General features: G+C 37.2%; 1 protein-coding gene across 9 annotated transcripts in view; it reads right to left on the bottom strand.

The window, feature by feature from the left end:
- The window catches only part of SPATA9 (spermatogenesis associated 9), a 57,573-nt gene that overhangs the window by 12,009 nt on the left and 25,260 nt on the right, over nt 1-20,304 (bottom strand). For 6 of the 9 annotated variants that reach the window (XM_088796638.1, XM_074328689.2, XM_019727893.3 and 3 more), the window contains 3 exons: nt 14,205-14,320; nt 12,732-12,820; nt 4,671-4,898 (listed from right to left, as the gene is read on the bottom strand). In XM_088796638.1, the coding sequence (XP_088652764.1) occupies nt 4,671-4,898; nt 12,732-12,820; nt 14,205-14,211 (324 nt within the window). In that variant the 5' untranslated portion in view covers nt 14,212-14,320. Of the gene's footprint in view, nt 1-4,670; nt 4,899-9,338; nt 9,432-12,731; nt 12,821-13,000; nt 14,156-14,204; nt 14,321-20,304 lie in introns of those variants that run through there. The other 3 variants (XM_074328690.2, XM_088796641.1, XM_019727897.3) reach the window with 2 other exon arrangements.

The raw sequence follows: 20,304 nt of genomic DNA on the forward strand, positions 1-20,304 counted from the left end.
GAATTACACGCCCCTTGGTGACGCTTCCATAGTACACTGCACACTCTGATCATGCATTTGTTACACTTTACTAGCATTGCTTCCTTGCCTGTCCTCCCCATAGTTCAAAAGGCAAGGCGCGACCTCTGAATCCCTAGGACCTAAAGTACGTACCCGATGTGATTGTGCACATTGGGTTTTCAATAAATATTTGCTGACTGAATAAAAAAGTAGAACTATACTTTAGTTACTTCCAAAAAGAATATTCAACCATTTTATATTAAAATTTCTAAAAGATATTCAGAAGTAAAGCGGAAGGACATCTGGTGCCAGCAACATGGCAGACTAATCTAGTGGAGAACCCCTCACACAGAAAAACCTACAAATTCTATATAAAATCATACTCCAAAAGGTTAATACAAAACTGAGTTGGGAGAAAGAGAGACAGAGAGACGGGGGGGGGGGGGGGGGGGGGAGAGAGAGAGAGAGAGAGAGAGAGAGAGAGAGAGAGAGAGAGAAATTCCCCTGAGCCAGAACCACAGGAAACTAAAAGCCAGAGCTGTAAGCATGTTAAGTGGAATAACGGCTGGCAGCTTGAGTGTTGATAAAGAGATTGGAGATGAGACTTAGATGCACCTGAGGCGAGGATTAGGGCCTGTGGATAGTCTCCGTGAAAGTGTGACAGAATGACTGCACCCACCAGTCCCGGCAGGTAAGGAAGCTGGTCTCCACCAGCGACTGCTACCCTAGAGCACTAGCAAAATCCTCCAAAGAAAAAAGAAAAGAACTCCAAAGGAAATGATCTACTATGAGTGAGACACGACATAGCTCACAATCATCAGAAAGATTAGCATCCCCCAAATAGCTCAAAGAATAATATTTTAAAAGGCCACAAATACGTATCTTTAACATAATTAAAGAAATTTTTTTAAAAGACATAATCTATAAAAGATACTTTGAAGAGAAAAAAGTAGAAATTAGGGTGTGGGGGGGGACACCAAATAGAATTTCTGGAAATGATACAAATAATGTTTGAAATATAAAACACTAAAGGAGCATATTAGATACAGCTGGAGAGAACGGGTTAACTGCAAGATAGCTCAGCGGAAAGTATTCAACATGCATCAAAAAGGGATAAAGAAAATGAAAATATGAGGAAAGTAAACACAAAGAATAAAATGAGAAGGTCCTAAGTATGTTTAATAGGCATTCCAGAAGAAGAGATTAGAGAAAATGAGAAAGAGGTAATATTTGAAGAAATAATGGCTTAAAATTTTCCAGAATTGAAGAAATTATCCTCAGATTTACCAATCACAGTGATTTCCAAGTGTACCCATTCTGAACAGCATTTTGACTACAGATAATAAAATCCCTCATGACCCCGCAATTCCTCTTTTAGGAGAATACCTTAAGAGTGTCTCATACATATGGATAAGGAGTCATTTAAAAGAATGGACCACAGAAGTACTGAAGCACTGTTTGTAATACAAAAAAATTGGAAACCGAATTGTCCATCTGTCCAGTAAGAGATAAACTGTGGATTATTTTTTCTTAAAATAGAATACCACGAAGAAGTTAAAATAATAAGTCATAGCTATATATATATATATATATATATATATATATATATATATATATATAAAATGTTTGGTGAAAAAAGTTTCAGAAGGATAAGTACAGTATACCTTTTGTATAAATTGTAAATATACATAGAATGATAGATGCATACAAATGTACTGAAAATATAAATATGCATGTAAATGCTCACGTCAGCTTTAGGATAATGATTACCTTTGGTAGAGAAAGAAAACGGGACAGGATTGGAGCATGGTTAATTATATTTCTTTTTATAAAGGAGATATCTGGAGGCAATATTGCAAAATATTCCTACCAGTGTAAATTTGGGTGAGACTTCTGATAAACTACCTTACATATATTTTGAAGAACTTTATTGATAAGAATTTTATAAAGTAAAGCTATGTCCTAAGATAATTAGAACAAGAGCACAGGAGAAGAGATTTCATAGGTGTTGATCTTGAACTGATGTCAGAAGAGACAGTCACAGTAGCACGGACCTTAGACGAGTCATTTAATCCTTCAACCTGTTTCTCTCATCTCGAGTTCCTGGAATAGGTTATCACAACCAAGCTCTAAATTTACCTGTCAAACTCAGTGGTGGTCAAGGCAAAAAGGCAAACAGATTGTGTTTTTTGTTCTCATTATTGGATAAAAAGAAACACAAAAACTGGAAATAAATTTTTCTGCCACTGAATTTTCATGAGTATTGGAAGACAATTCTCCATGGATGTCTCTCATTCCTGTACAGATGGGGCGTTCTGAGCAAATGACACAGTTGAATAGCAAACAGCTTTAAGTATTTCCCTCTAGAGAGACATAGAGATGTACCTCCGAAAATAGATGTCACCGGGCACTAAAAAATAAAGCCCTATCCTTACCCTCCAGAGAGACATTTGATTCTCTCCACCCCTGCCCACCCCCCGGAGGCTCGGCTGACAAGCCAGCATCCCTATAAAAAGCTGAATCTCCCAATTTCAGGGTTCCTCTTCTGTCATGCAACTTACTAGGAACATGCACAAGTGACATCTGGCTGTCATCATACTGCCCTATGGGAACTGAGGTGTAGGAAAGATACTGACCGCTTTGGTTTGCCGCTTTGGTGTGAGTAAACAATCTGTGTGTCCGCCTGAAGGGTCTTGTGTCGTGTGTGCGCGCGTGCATATGTGTGTGTGTGTGTGTGTGTGTGTGTGTGTATGTAAAGCTGTGGTTGGCTAACTTATTAGCTTGTAAATAGCGTAAAATCTCAGAACCTTCACAGTTCTGACTTAGCAAAGAGGAGCAAAACTGGAAGACTGTAAATAATATCATGAACAGTGTTAAACATGATTTCATATTAAATACAGAAATAGTCTTAAAGGATACTTCTTATGTCAATCCTCTGTAAAACCAATACAGGGAAAGAACCATCAAGGAAAAACATTAGATTCAGAAGATATTTCGGTGGGAATTTAAGATAATATGGTTCAGCTATGGGTATTTTTTGATGATCTAAAGCAGGGGTGTCAAAACTTTTTTCAATGTTTTTCACCAAGGGCCATATGCAGTAAAATACACAAACAGCCGGGCCACTCACTCGAGGTAAAGTACGTATTGCCTCACCTGGTTTATTTAAGTAAACTAAATATATTTTTGGAATTTGCTGCGGGCCAATTAACACTGGATTGCGGACCGCAGTTGGCCTGCAGGCGGCAATTTGGACACCCCTGATCTGAAGATACAGGAATAAGGCTTTTTGTGCTGAGAGAATCCAGTGGTTAACAAACAAAAACCACTTTTTACTTTCTCAAACATCAGATATTATAAGAGTGCCTTTTATAAATGCTGTCTCAGGCAGTTCATTGTTGAAATAGCTGATGATTTCTGGAAATGTCAAAATCTTTGGTTAGAGAGAGATTCCTGTGTAATGAATATTTTGTTGATTTTAGCCATATTTCATCCATTTCCTCATCTTCTCAAAATAACCCAGATTTTTGTTAGGATTCATCTTTTCCCCATTCTCAGGTCGTGTGGTCTGGATGGGGCTCCAGCCTCTACTCTAGGGATAAAGCAGGTAATTGAGTACTAGGCCAATCAGTGTATCCCATTTCCCTGGTGTAGAGGTAAGCCATTCTCTAAGAGGGAATCTCAGGACCTGGCCAGGAATGCTGGGTCAAGGACTCTCTTTTCGGATGGATGAAGCCCTGGAAGAGCTGCAATCCATCTTGTGACCAGGAGAGAAAAGTCAGTCTGAGAATGGAGTCAACACAGAGAAAGCAGAGCCAGGAGATGGAGAGAAAGAGAGAAACAGGATCCTGAAGGCATCACTTGAGTACCTGTATCCAGTTCTGCCCGCAACCTTAACAATTCTGTATTGTTCAACTACATGAACAAATACATCTCCTTTATGGCTTAACTCAGTCTGAGCCAGGTTTTCTCTCCCTTCAACAAAATAGTTAAAACGGAGTCATTCTAGGGTTCAGATTCCAGACTTGAAAGATTCCTAATCTTTTGTAACATTTAGAATGTTTTGAATAATGTCCAGATTGAAAAAAAACAGAGTTCTGTGACATAAAATTTAGGAAAAAAATTGGTCCTGAAACCGTTTTCACAGCTGTTGTCCTTTAACAGAGGCTCAATGAAACGATGTAGAACATGTAATGTGAAATATACCTGGATGCTGATGGGTCTGTTACAGTGAGCTCATACTTACAAAGTGAGTTAAATATACTCAGTATGTTATGTCAATCAAGGATTATCTTGGAAAACATAGGTTATGGGGAAAAGGGAACAAAACAATCATTTTCGAGCTTCACTGTAGGATTTTAGGTTTGACATAACTGGTAATTTGTATGCTTATATTTAGGTTGAACCATTTGAAATTGACAGTTGCCTCCAGCTCAATCAAATAACAAGGTAGAAAAGTCTACATGACTTCCTTTTTCAGATTTGTTTAAACCAACAAATATACTATAGTGGAGGCCCAACAATTCATTTCTCTTATTCAGCTATTCTTGTTTTACTCGTACATGTAGAACAACCAAATGTCCTACATTTTTCATTTTTTAAATCGAATAATTTCAAAACAGTTTCTACAAAAAGGGTCCACATCCTGTGTAAATGCTACACGGACTTACCTGCATGTTATAGAGGGGTTGCGTCGGTGCATTCACTTCCCTCAGCAGACGATGAGCTATGTCCCTTAACTCTAGAAGTCGACGAACAAGCTGAGGCTGGAGAAGTTTGGCCACGGATTTGGAGGATGTGGATATACTGTTTAACCCTTGAATCAATGTTCCTCGGTTGATCTTGGCTAAAGCGACAGCCATTCTGATTTTGGATGTTTTTTGCACGGGTTCTCTTTTCTGGAAAATAAGCCCTTGAAAAGTGACTGCTGTGTGATTCTCCAGTGCATTATTAAAATCTACTTCAGGCAGAGACTGGTACCACATAACTGTATACACTGCATGCTCCTATGTGTGAGTATGCTGTGTCCCATAATTATATCCCATCCTTTATACAACTTAAATTTTCATGTAAATATATATTTTTTCCTTAGAATAAACATCCAGAATTGAGTTACTACCTAAAGATACAAATTTTTCATTTTCCTCTTTGGGTTTATTTACTTTTTGCGTTGATTTTTTAAAGAACTATTTCAAAAATAATTCTTATCCAAATATTATTCAATAACTGAATTATTCAACCAATAATTCTCATTCTAAACTTACAAATACTTTCCCAGTTTACTTTATAATTTTTAAATGATAAAATATAGCATACATACATGATGCACTGTACAATTTAAAGAAAAATAAAACAAGTACCCTATATACTAATCAACAAGCTTAGGAAACTTTTACTTCTAAAAACTTCAAAACTTCTATGAGCACTGTGATAGAAAAAAAACTGTGGCATTACCCAAACACATACAGTGCAATTCTTCCTCTGCTCTACCAGAAAGTGAACCACAGGGAAATTACTTACAATGTGGTTAGACTGCATTCCAGGCAACAGACAAGTATAGTTTCCATTATTCATTTAAGTAATGTTATGAGCTTTTCTGGCTTTTTAGGAGAAGCAACTTTGAATATCTACTCATTATGCCAAAATATTAAAGTATAAAACATCTTCTAGATGGATTTTTTTGGTCTACAATAGATATCATATATGTGTCGAAGAGCTAACATGCTGTATATTTATTTAGAATGCCTCAACTTTTATCCTAAAGAAATAATTGTATTATTGTTATTTTTGTCACCAAAGTTCAGTACTTCTCTTAATGTTCAGTGTTTGGCACTGGAGATAAACAAAAGCTATTCTAGCCTGTCAATGAGGATGCATTTCTGCGGCATCTGGTGTCCTGCTGTGGTTTCATCTGTTAACTTTACTGGGCAAGTCCCATCAGCCCCCCTGGTTCTCACCGTCCTAGTCCACGCTAACAGTAGAGAATGCAATCTCGACTGTGAGCTGCTACACTGGCTGGAAGGCCAAGCTACTTGAGATCCGAGCAATCCTTACAAGCAGTTACACGGCAGGCAGAGCAAGCAAAACAACCCGAGGGGTAATCACTTAATACTATTCCTACCTTGGTGGTGAGCATACCAGGGAGCGAAACCACATTGTCTGCAGTACCCAAAGCTCCTGCACATACAAATGCAGTTTCTCTTGTGACCTTATGCTTTGCTACTGTCAGGGCCCAGGGCAGGCCACCCCAAAATATCCCACCATGGCACACTGACTATTTTGAATTAAAGTTACTTAAGAAATTGCCCGTGCAAGAACTCTGACCTCTCTCTTCATCCCCCGGAAAGCAGAAGCAAATCTCCTTCCTATGTGAAAGGTGCTCTCCCTGCACCTGCTGTCTAACGAGAGAGACGACCTTGTCACCAGTTAGGGAATTCAGGGCTGAGAAGTGTGTATCAACAAACCTTGTTCTTTTTCTACTAATTTACTACCCAAGCTAAAACTTTGCTTAGAATCCTCACCCAAGTCTAAGTTTTTAGCTTGTTAATTCTTCACAAATGTATTGTTTCTTTGTCTAAAAGGTATAAAAAGCTGCCTGCTTTGGCCATTTCTCTGAGTATCATTTATGATGATCTGTGTGCACCCATTCAATTGGTTTTTCTCCTGTTAATCTGGTCTGGTGCCAATTTTATTAGCCCAGCGGTAAGAGCTCAGGAGTAGAGGAAGAAGTTTCCCTCCCCCCACCCTGTGCTGACACTTCCTCCCAGCTCCTCCTCCACGTGGAGCAGCTAGAATAAGTTTGCTTTCACTTCTGATCCCAATTTACTATGCTTTCATTATAATTATAATGCTTTCATTATCATTTATAATCACAAGGTGAAGGCCGTGTTTCCAGGGCAAACAGGAATGAGATATGTGCTGCTCCACCTTTCCTGAAACCTTCTGTACGAAGCCATTCAGTGTTTTAGGGACTCTTCATGTGTGCAGTTGCAAAACATTAACTTTGTGCAGTTTCCCTCTCCTTATTTTGTAAGTTTCTTTACAAAATCTTGGTGATCTGTACACGTTGGCCTGGAGTCACTGATTTTACACGTGTATTTCTAGTTGCCAATCTTGATTAATTCTCCCAAAACACTATATTAGATTGACCCATTCGAGTTTCCCCTCTTTTACAAAATTGTCTTTCTAAATTTTTATCTCTGCAGAAAAATAAGTTTATTTGTAATTGATAATCTGTTCATCAAAACTCTCCTGTGGGGTTCACATAATTTGTGTTGAGCAAAACTTGGCACTGATTATAACAACGTTTTTTAAAAATTCAAGAGTGCCTGATAATAATGCTTTGGTATCTTTTGTGTTATCTTTCTCATTTTAGTCTCATCATGAATTCATGGCTTTTTCCAACAGACTTAATCTGTTCCTAATTATTATCATCTTTGTTTCCTTTAATGCTCAAATGGTTACAATTTGACGACTATCCATTCCTTCATGGTTTTTTAAATGCTTTCCTTTTCTGATACTTTCCTAGATACCTCTGAAAGAATTATTACTTCTGGCAATAAAATATTTCTGACCACCTTTATTTTCTCTGCCACAAAACATGAAATGAAATTGTTCCCAAGAAGACCATTATTTCTTTTAAGAAGAATAGTATTAGGAACCAAATGTGGGCACCGGGGTGTGTGTTCGGTGGTTCTACATGTTTCTGGGACTGAAAGTGACAACAGAGGACAGGCTACTTACATTCTTTTAGATGCAGACTCAGACATTCTTCTTTAAAAAAAAAAAAAAAAAAAAAAAAAGGCCCCAGTTTATGATGAATGAGTCCAAGCAGTTACCTTTTAATTAGCTCCAGCAGAAAAATATTTTTAAATATCTCCCCCTTTTTTGAGCTGACAGCTTTTCCTTTTTGTTTATTATCTATGCTATATATTTTCTTATTAAACCATGTATGTAAAATTAAATGAAAGAAATGTTCATTTCTTTCCCCTCAATTTTTTTTTTTTTTTTTTTTTTTTTTTACTCCTGGCCTACCCATCCTCAAATTGGTTGCAAAATGTTAGGTGATTCTTTTTGTCATCATCATCATCTGGGCACATCAACATATATCAGAAAAGGAATTCCAACTCCCAACCATCACTATTACCAGAGACACACAAAGGTACTTAAAGACTATTTACCAAAAGAAACTTAGCATCAGTTAATCAGATTGGTTCAAGAATTCTGCTCAAATCAAACAGATTTCTCTATTTGAGCCCCATTCTTTAAATATATATCCTGCTTTCCCTTTCTATTTTCTTTTTTCTAGAGCGATGCCCATTTCTCTATCCTCAGCAGTTTTAATGCTGAACTCCAATTTCTACTACATCAGCTTTTTACTATCCTATTATCTTTAAAACCAGCCTGTCAGCAAATCTTATTCAATTCTTTCTCTGAATATTCCCAAAATACGACCACTGCTCACTGTGCCAGTACCAACACCCAGTCCATTATATATACCACCGTCATCTCTCCTCCTGACGAGTGAATTAGCCTCCTCAAATGGTCTCCCTGCTTCCACCCTTGTCTGTTTTCATTCTTGTCCTCAGCAAATCAGCCAGCGCGATACAATCACAGCGTATGTCAGATCGTCAGATCGTATCTTGCTTTTCTGCTCAACCTCTTCAGTGGCTTCCGATGCACTCAGTGTAAAAGCCAAGTATTATACGTACAATGAATTACAAGGCCCTAAAAGTTTGCTCTTTATCTTCCTGGCCTCCCTGACCTTTTCTGTCCCTTTCCCTCCTCATTATTTGGTGAACTTGTTAGGTATACTCCCATCTCGGGGACTTTGCACTTGCTATGCCATTCAGGTCCCTCAAGGATATCAAGGTTTACTATCTCACTTCCTTCAAGCCTTAATTCAAGAATGACTTTCTCACTAAGCCCTCTTAGGTCTTAACCATTAATGGTTCTCCCTATCCCTACCCCTACTCCATATCCCTTCTCTGCTATATTTTTTCTTCTCCTTAAGAACTACCATTGACATACGATTCATTCATTTTCTTTGTTTATTGTTTCTCTACTTGACTAGGACCTAAGTTCTATGACACTGTTTTACATCCATTTGGCTTATGCATTTTGCCCCAGGGCCTAGAATAGTGTCTGGCACATAAGAGGAGCTCTATAAATGTAGCCAAAATGAATGCACGAGGAGTATCGGAAAAATTAACAAGTTAATATTGAGAAAGATCAGAGAAATATACCAAATATTAAATTATAAACCACCCAGAAAGTTTTCAATACACAATGTGCTCTGTAACTGTCACAATGACAGTGCCCCACAAGAAACAACTTACCAAAGACAAAAATATAGTTGAATTACAGAACATTCTAGTTCCAGCCTTACTCTCATATTTAGAAACCCCAATACAAGTAATTTCCAGACATCACTGGTGCATCCCCAGCAGTTTTTGTTCCACATGTTAAAAACAAACAAACAAACAAACAAACAAAACAGAGAATTCAGAAAAGTACATCTACAGTTGTATAAATCCAAATTTCGTATGGATTCTAATAGGTTTTGTCTACCATTCCTAATTTTGTAGTATACAATTAAGTGCAGGGTAATTACAGACTAAAACACATACTCACTTTTCCTAATTAAAACCCACAAAAAGTGACCCTATTTACCACAAAATTTTTCTCATTCAATTAAATCATCTGAATTAAAAAAATTTGAATTCTCCAATTGTTGCATGCATTTTTCATTTGTTCAAACTTAAAGATTTACTATTTTAAGCCCTCATATCCTCATATGGAAATCATTTGCAATGGCAACTGTAAACCTTAAACACTTACTTTTTACTAAAGGAAGCAGATACAGAGGCTATTGGGCTCTGGGCTGGTTAAGAGGGAGGGAGCAGAGAGTACAGGACCTCAGAAGCCACAACCTCAAGCCAAGATTCTAAAATTAATTTTCCCCAGTCCCAGAAAAAAATTCTTTTCTTCAAAATCTTTAGCCATGAAGAACTATGTAATAACCATTACTCTGGGTAGATTCCTCTGTAAAAATTCCACCATCACTCCCTTCAAAACTTTGTTTTTGTCCTCCAGGACAGCAAGATGGCTTTTTCCTAAGTAAATGCTTAAAACAATAATTAAAAAAAAAAATACTAATCACAAAATTTAGAGATTTAAAATACAACAAAATACAACCCAATTAATAAAGCCCTCTAAGAATTGTATTCTTAAAACGATTCCTTTCAGTATGTTTGGGAACCATCATGGAAATAATAAAATTTGCAGCATTCATAATCTGTCCTTTCAAAATAATCTAGTTAACAATGGTGGATTAGCATTGTTTTCTGGTTAATTTATTTTTGAAGAGCAAATAATTTCAATGTGTTACAATATCCCCTAACTACTCAGGTTTCTCCACAGTAAATGGTGGGAAAAATAACAATGTTCATGTTTTAAAAACAAGAGACTATGTTTCTATGTTTATATTCTTCTCTGAATGGGGTAAATTTCTTATAAGTACATAAAGGACTTCAATGAGTTGGAAATAGGAAGTTAAGAGTTCTTTCTTTGTGGATCAGAATATTAATCTATTTCACCAGATAGCATGCTATTAGTGATAATGAGGCTATGCAGAGGGTAAGAAGCAATGAAGAGAGTTGCAAAGAAAGTTCCAACTTCTTTGATTAAATAAAACCCCACTTTCTCTAATGTTGGCAATGGTGGGAGAATCCCAACCGGAAGGGGCAACAGGGCTTTTGAGGCCTGTCTCTGGTTTCCTAGGATTCACCCTGAGACTCTCTGAATAATTACTGCCCCTACTGTGCCAGCCTGAACCATTTTACATCCTAGACCAAACATGGTAACCAGTCCATCTCTTTCCTTAATATTCCAGAACATAGCCAAGAAAAGTCTCCAATGTTTCAAAAGACTTTATATACTAAGACCAGAGGAATGCAAAGAGGGGAAGTAGCTAGACACCAAATCTGAAATACGGAATTATAAAACTGGGTTGCCCTCTGGAGCTTTCACGCCTTATCCTATTCAGCTTAAACGACCACCATCTGGATGCCATATTACCACTGACTGCCTCCAGATACCTACACTTCAGTATCACCTTCCCCCAAAGTCTAGACTCAAGATCCATGCCATTTATTTAGATCTACGTGTCATTCCGGGAACAAGCTGTTGCATACTTTTTGGCCTGACACTGCTTCCTTTGGAATATTCTTTTCTTCTCCTACCCACTTATATTATCCCTTTCTTCACCTTGAAAACTCCAATTCATCCTTTGAAATTCTATTGAAGCATCCTTTCTCCAGGAAGCCTTCTCTGACCATTCTAGGTAAAGTCATTCATTCCTCTGAATTGGGTATGTATGCGTCTTACCACATTTCAATGCAATTGCTTGTTTACAACTCTGTCTCCATTAGATTAATCCCATTGACTGGAGGGATCCTATCACGTTTCTCTCTGTATTCCCTTTTCCCAGTCTCAGGCAATAGTAAGTATTTAGTAAATGTCTGATGCCTGGTTGTCTGGATAAATAGTAAAAGGTAGCTCTAATACCTCTTCTTTGGAATAAAATATACAGATTTTATGATGACCATGTTACTCAGAGTGCTTTTTTGTTTATTTCCTCAATGTCTGACATTGCCAAAAATCTGTTACCTGGATAAACACACTGTTGCTGTACCGTGCAACATATTCCATTCCAACTGTGGTCAAAATGACTGAAACAACACTTTTCCATTAAGAGCTGTGTACTTTTGAGTAAATTAGGTTATATGTGCCCCCTAAACAAGATGTTGCTTTTTCCTGACCATATGTCTCTTCCAAACTCTCCACCTAACCCTTCTTCCAATCCCAATATTTTGTGTCAACCCTTTTAGAAAAAACATTTAAAACATATACTTATATATATACTTTGTTAAATTTATATCACTATTTTATTTCCACATTAAAACATACACCCATACAATACTTATCTTTCCATTGTTGTAATTTATGTCAGTTATGTTTTTTCACAGATTTAATTGCCATAGATTTTAATTAAAGTATATCTACGTATTTTTCTCATTTTACATTAAGCCAATCTTAAGTAAACCACATTGCAATCATGGCTATGAGAGAGTTCTAGATTTCCAATCTAATAACTCAGTAACTGTCTTTAAATTCAATTTATTTATCTGTACTTCCTTGTCCCCAATTTCTCCCAATAAGAGTTGAATTTTGTTTTCCTGAGGTGAAATTAATGTTTTCCTAAGTTTCAGACACTGATCTCAAAATCAAGCATAAATAATTGGTATGCTAAAAATACAATATAGGGGCCGGCCCGGTGGCTCAGGCGGTTAGAGCTCCATGCTCCTAACTCCTAAGGCTGCTGGTTCAATTCCCACATGGGCCAGTAGGCTCTCAACCACAAGGTTGCCAGTTCAATTCCTCGACTCCCACAAGGGATGGTGGGCTGCACCCCCTACAACTAGCAACAGCAACTGGACCTGGAGCTGAGCTGCGCCCTCCACAACTAAGACTGAAAAGACAACAACTTGAAGCTGAATGGCACCCTCCACAACTAAGATTGAAAGAACAACAACTTGACTTGGAAAAAAGGCCTGGAAGTACACACTGTTCCCAAATAAAGCCCTGTTCCCCTTCCCCAATAAAATCTTTTTAAAAACACACACAATATACGTTTTATAATCCTTTTCAGAGTTATGAAATCACATTACCTGATTAGATTGTGATAATCTTACGATGGTAGGGAATTCATCTTTAAACTCATCTATAAGGTCCACGATTGCTTTCTGGATCCCCTCAACTAAGAAAAAAAGAAGTTAGAAAAAAAGTGCTTTAACTGAAAACATCCCATAACCACAATTCAAAAGAACCTCAAACACTGGGTCCACTGCCTAGGTGATTGGAAAAGCAAGCAAACCATAGGGGACTTGATTCCCAGTTTCCCACATCCACATCCCCTTTACAACAAGACTGTGTATACTTTTTCCAGAAAAGTTCTTCAACACCTGCCCGCATATCCACCCAACAGGTTTGATTGGCATGATGAGTTCTTGTTTGAGTTCCTAGTGCTTGGCAAGCTTGCAGGCGTGGGCAATGCTTGTCCTTCTCAACCATTAGTGAGGGGTGAGGGCCGCCTTCCGCTGAGGAAAACAGGCAAGGGCGGCACCTGGAGCTCCCCTGTCGGAATTCTTTATTACTGCACAATGGGCCTCTGAGAACTTGTTACAGAATCTTCTGAAATCACTCTGGCAGTGAGAAGAAGGGCGTGTTTTGAGGCAGAAAGAAAAGAGAAAGGGGATTGGAAAATGAACCACACTACGGATTTCTACAATATAAATTGAATTTTGTCCCAATTTCTGCAGTGGTACCTCAATTCATGGATCATCTGAGAACAAAGCTCCCTTTGAAAAGAGTTGGCACATGCTTTAAAAGAAATGCTTCACATATGATGCCAAGTGGAAAAGAAATACCAGCAGTGAATTCAGAAAGAATTCTGAACAGATTGCTTTTCCTTACCCCAATGAGGATCACCAGGCAAAATTGTGAAGTCTTTCGTTGGTCTGCTTTACGAATCTCAAACTTTTTTTCCCTCATCTGTTTCCCTCCTAGTACCTTCCCACTTCGGGTGATCATTATTTTCCTCTTATCAAATCTGGGAAGAACTGCATAGCATGAAGACGTGATTGACTACCTAGTTTTATTTTAGTGTGGATGAGTTGTGTTGGTCAACTCAAATACCATTTTAATTTGAAGCCTTTATATTTAATCGTAGCTGCATGGTTTTCCTCAGTCAGCATAAACTGGCTGCTGGAGGTCTACTTGTGGGAAGTGCTTGGGAAAGAAATGTGCATCAGAGGACCCCTCTAAGCACATGCAGTCTGATGCCTTTAGCCCTAATCGGCCTAAGAACACCCTCCACCGCAGCACAACGACCTCTCCTAACTTTTACAGAACCTGCTCTCCTCCCTAATGCTTAAGATAATCAGTCATGCCCTCAGTATTTGGAAAACGAGATCCATTGCCAGAAACCAGATTGAAGGGGCTTCTACTGGCCTCTGACATGCTGACTTGATCTTGACAGTGGCAGGGTCATCAAGGTAATCCAGTGGTCATGATAGCATCACGAATTATGGGACAAACACATATTACATGTCTCCTAATATAATGCAGTATGAAGTACATACCATCCATGACATATCCTTGCCATAAATGTTCCAACTTGATCTAACTTTTAGGTCCATCTTCCAGTTTCCCAGAAATACAGGAGATAGACAAACAATCCAAATTGGTGCTTCTCAAACTGTAGTGAAGAAGCAATACTTTTGTAAATTAGAAATGAATTATAAAAAAAAAAAAAAAGGAAATGTATGTAAAAAAAGAAGAAAGGTCATTTTTTTTGTCTATTTTAAAATATTTATACAGTCAAATAAAGGTATCTTTTCTTTTAAAGCTTCTGGTTTTCCTGTTAAGGAAGTTTTTCCAGACCCTAAGTTATATGTATAGTCTCCTAAATTTTCTTCTGTTTTCTTTCTTTAAAAATTAATTTATTATTTTAACATTTTCAATCCATCTATGCTTCATTTTTAATAGGCTGTTATTTTCTTCCATCCGAATATCCAGTTGTCTTAATACCACTGATTAAATAAACTATTGTTTTCTTAATGATACGAAATACCACTTTTGTTACACACACACACACACACACACACACACACACAGATATATTACAAACTATTTCTGAACTTTCTATTCTCATCCACTGATGTATTTGTTTATTGCTATGTCACTACAATACTGATTTGATAAGAGTGGCTTTATAGTATGCTTCGTTTTCTGTTAAGGAAAGTCTCTGCCACTCTTCTTCTTCATGATATTATGTCTAGCAGTGTGCCCACCTTCAAAACCCACCACCCTGGCTAATCTTGGTTTTTCCATTAATCTTTTGGATTTTCTACATAATTCAGTATCATGAGGGAAACCATCATTTTATCGCTTCTTTTTTCATGTCTATACCAATTATTTCATCACTGTATTTAACTGCATTCACTAGGACTTCCAAAACAAAGCTGAGTAATAGTGATTACAGCAGGATAGATAGCCTGTCTTCTTCCTGTTTTCAACTAAATGGCTTCAATATTTTACTGCTTACTAAAAACCAATAGCAAATGTTATTCTAAACAACCTTTATCATATTTAGTTTCCTTCCATTCCCATTCTGGTTTTGTTTATTTCTATTGGGAATGGTTATTGAATTTTACCAACTCCCAGTTCATAATCTACGGTTATGATCACTTTTCCTCCTCAATTAGTTGATATAGTAAATTATGTATTAACTTTCCTGATATTGGAAACATCGTAGCATTCCTGAAAAAAGGAATTTGTAGTGTATTATGTAGTGTATATGTAGTGTATTATTCCTTTGATATTTTGCTAAACTTCATTACTAACATTTCATTTACACTTTTTTCAACTATATTCATAAGTGAGATTGGGTCATCGCTATTTTTGTTTACTTATCAGGTTAGTATTAAATTTATGTGCATATGAATTGAGAAGGCTTGCATCTTTCAGAAGTGTCTGGAACAATATCAATTATTTGGAATTATTTTTTCTTTCCGTTTTATAAACAGAGGTATAATTTATGTACAATAAAATTCCTTATCTTCTTTTTTTTAATGCTAGCAACTCAGTTATGGAACTATTTGATATTGATATTTTTTAAAAGCTATATTTACCAACTTTTAAATTTCATATATGTCTATTTATATATTGCATTTTTCTTCTTCCTGGGCAGTTTTGATCATTTATATTTTATTAGGAAATCCTCTTATATAAGATATTCAATTATGTTGTCACAGAGTTGCATGTAATTGTTTTAATTTCCTGGATCTATATTTCTAATCTTATATGTATTTTTCTTCCTCTTTTTTCTTTAATCCATGCTCAGGATTAATTTAAGATAAGTGCAAAATTTCCTTGGTTTTAGTCTTTCTTCTTTAATAATAAAAGTACTCTAAATATATCTTTCACTTTGTCCCATAGATTTTGAAAGAAGAGTCTTTTCAATGCTTCCTTTGCTTTCCTCTTTGCTCCAAGAGACATCATAATTATGTTTTATAATTTCCAAGTAATTAAGATTCGATACTCTATTATTACTTATTTCTACTTGATTGGCTTTTAAATCAGAGAACATGTCCTATAAAATCTCCACTTTCCTGATTTTAAGGTTTCCTTTGTGGCCAACTACATGACCAAATTTTTATAAATATCCTAAGTCATAGAAAGGAAACATGTTCAGTCAAAGAATGTAAAAATATAATAAACCGAGTTTATTGGTTGTATTATTCAATCCTTTTACAGGTCATTACTATTTACCTATTAGCTCAATTACTGAAAAAGAAATGTTAAAACCTTTCACAAATTGTGCTTTCATCAAGTTTTCCTTGCATTTCTCATTGTTTTCATATTGTATCAAGTGCTACCAAGGACATGGAGCTCAGAAATGCTCATGTACTGGTAGGAAGAATGTAAGCTGGTAAACCTATTTTGAAACCTACTTTAATTATCAAGTACAATTAAAAATATGCATAGCTATGACCACCAATTCCAATCGTAGAAATATGTCCTAGACATGTACTCGAATGTACTAGAGACATGTACTAGAATGTTCCCTGCTGTACTTGTAACATCAAGAAACTGTAAGCAACCCAAACACCCATCAACTATAGAATAAATAAATAAATAAATAAATAAATAAATAAATAAATAATGTATCCATAATGGTTACTATACAGAAGTAAAAAGTGAATTATAGTTACACACAACATCATGAATAAATCTCAGGAATGTAATGATTTTGAATGAGAAAAAGATACAGAAAAATAAAGCACAGCAAGATTCCATTAATATAAAGTTCAAAAGCATTCAAAACTGAGCAATATATTAGGAATACACACATATCTGGTAAAACTATATATATAAAAAAAGGCAAAGGAACGACAATAAAATTCACAATAGTGGTTGCTACCTCTGAGGAAGGGTTGAAGAAATGGGATTGGACAACAGCGCATGAGGGATATCAAAGGTAATGATAACACGCTTTTCCTAAAACTTAACCATGTGTACAGATGTCAGTGTACTATAATTCTTTATGCCTGACAACAATTTATAAATATATGTATCTTCTCAATATTAATAAAAACAATGAAATGAAATAACCTGGTGAACAAATTGGTGTAACAAGTTCAGGAAAAATTATCTTTAAAGGCTACTGCAGTATAATGGTAAGGGGACTTCTTTCATTCATTCAACATTTATTGAGCGCCTACTATGTGTCTTCACTGTTCAGCACTGGGGATTGGATAGTGAACCAACCAAATGAAAACCCTTGCTCTACAGGAGCATACCTCTAGTGGAACAGACTCAAACTACTTATTTGCTATTTTCTATGAACCTACAGCAGCCATTTCTTTCATCAGTAACTCACTCAGATTTTGAGGTGAATATGTCACAACAGCATTCTACATGACACTTGAAAAAATTAACTATATATGATATAAAATATTCCTCTGCTTGAAAAGTAGATCTTATTTTAGCTTTAGAAAATTTTGTTACAAATCTATTTTTTAACTAAAACCTTTCTTTTCAAATCTGTAGTCATCACTGTCCAATAAGGGTTTTTGAGCAGTTACATATCTTCCAATAGACTCCTCCACCTTGGAAACAGGCAATCTATAATTGAAGCATTTCAATTAAAGCAATATTAAATACATATTAAATACATGTAAGTATCTATGTATTTTTATGGCCTTTGGTTAAAAGTCTTAGATTTATTTACTTATTTACTTATGTTGTAACCCCTGCAGAGAATGACTGAAAATATAGATTTTGTATTTTCGTCCCTTTACTTAATTGCCTAGATACTTAAGCAGCTCTCCCTGGTCCAACCAATAATGTTCAAACATAACGAAAAAGAAAACAGGTTATTCCATGTAATTCGACATAATCGTAAGAAAGACAATTGTTATGTTCACTCAACAGTGCTGAAAATGAAACACTAAAGGATGCATTCCACCTCCTTTTGATCCATCACTTTGACAGCAAGTTGATGACACCTCTTTAAAGCTGAGCCCAGACAATCACTATGTACAAATTTATCTACACTCACCATGAGACTACATTTATTTTCAATCAGTGTCAGCCAATCCTCTTAGATATTTCTAAGTTACTTTGTACAAAAGTCATTCTTACATATTAAAAATGTAATAAATTTCTCACAATCCTACATTGTGAAGATTACATATAACATATTAATAATAATGCCCTGTATTTTAAAATAAAGTCTTCCTGGCCAATGGGTTAAATTGTATCTGCCTAATTTGTGGTTTTCACTCAATTTTTTTACACAAAATCAATAAAACTCAAAACTAAGTATGTCTGTGTTACCGAGGCAGAGGATTGAGAAAGCTAAGAGCTATTTGTTTTTTCTTTTAAAGGGATGTAGTAAAGGCAGATTTTCTTTTTCAGATAGAAAACAGAATGGTTATGTGGACCACACAAGCGTGTTACTATCTGTCTATACAAACGATGAACCAGGCTCTGAGAAGTTTAGAAAGTATCCCAAACCAGCAAGTGGCAGAGCAAGGACTCTTGCGTAGATTCTCTTTTCAAAATTTTGAATTCTTTTCATCACACATACTGCTTCTCTTAGTTGTAGTGAGTGGCTTTCAAGACCAGGGAGAAAAGTGAAAGAATAACATTAGGAGAAATGCTCTATTTAAGATTGTCTAAGACGTGTTTTAAAAGATACGTATTAACAGAAATTCTATTATGGATGGCTTTCACCTTTTCAATCAAAATCTGAGTGTGTACTGTGTGTCAGGCACTTGGGATACAAAAATGAACAAAAAAGTCCTTGATCTAAATAAAGGTGCACGCAATATAAAACATACGTTCAGAGACAATTCCAATAAAATATTTTAAAATCAGTAACAGACATGAAGAGGATGTAAGCAATGCAAGCAAGAGAAAGGGTGCCAACTTTGGCTGGCCAAAATCAGAAAAGATTTTATTTGATAAACATGTCAGGCATTGGGCAGGAGACTGGGGACAATGATAAATAAGACAGGAATTGCCACTCTCATGGAGCTTGTGTTACAGTGAGAGATGAGACAGCAAACAAACGAGGTCATCCTGCTTAGTAAGAAATGCCATAATGGAAATGAAATAGACCGACCTATAGGTAAGACTGGGCCACTACTTTAAATTGGAATGTCCAAGAAGAACTCCCATGACACAGGGAGAAACACCTGAGAAGTCAGGGGTGTATGCTGCTTCAAATCGTTATTGTTTAATATTTGGGGCAAAATCAGTTAAGTTTAAAAAAACAAAAACAAAAGCAAAACAACTAAGCACCTTTATTCTACACAGAGTTTGCTTTGAGGCTAATAGTGTAATTTTGCCATAGCTCAAAATCTATTGATTCAATACCATTTTCCCCCGTTTGAAAATAACGATGAAAGATCCCTGTTGAAGGGCTGCTCTCAGCAGAGGTTGGCAGGGGGTGGGGACAGCGACCACGTGCTGACGGCGCCCTCACCTCGCCCACCTCGCCCTGGCAATGCGGGATCCCAGGGAGGCTGCGGGGCATCTTGCGCTGGCGTAGGTCCAGGTGCCGGGCGGAGGCTGCCACCTCACACTGGCACTGGGACACTACCGGCGCATGTCCGACCGGGCCTCGGTGGCCTTCTGCGCTGCAGCCTTGGCCTCCACCTGCAGCCTCCCACCCAGAGCTGCTAATGCAGCACCCCAATACCCACCCACACCCACTTCCAAACCCTTCGATCGGGAGGCCTTCGGCCGGTCCTCGGAGGCCCCCTGGCAGCTGCGGTGACATGTGACTCGACAGGTCATGCACGGGGTGAAGCAACCCAGAGGTAGTGTGGGGCAGACAGGAAGGAGCCTCCAGGCCCAGGGAGGCTCTTGAACCACTTGAATCGGAGTTCTGGTACTCGGGGCCCCTCCAAGTCCCGAATGTGGCACAGGCACCGAGGGGTTGTCGTCGGTTCTCCTCCAACTCACACCCCCACCCTCAACTCTAGGCACGCTCAGAGCCCACGCACCTGAGACTTAGATGCTATCTCGGAGAACTGCACTCCTGTCTAAAATCAGAGACCCTCAGGTCACAGGAGGTTTGAAGTTTGGCCTGTGGAGAAGCGCAAATCGTGCAACATGTGGTTGATTTGTGTTAAAAAAAAAAAAAAAAAAAAAAAAAGGCTGGAGGGA

Source organism: Rhinolophus sinicus, chromosome 3 (assembly GCF_057876585.1).
Source record: "Rhinolophus sinicus isolate RSI-liver-muscle chromosome 3, RSI-T2T, whole genome shotgun sequence".
NCBI classification, from domain to species: Eukaryota; Metazoa; Chordata; class Mammalia; order Chiroptera; family Rhinolophidae; genus Rhinolophus; species Rhinolophus sinicus.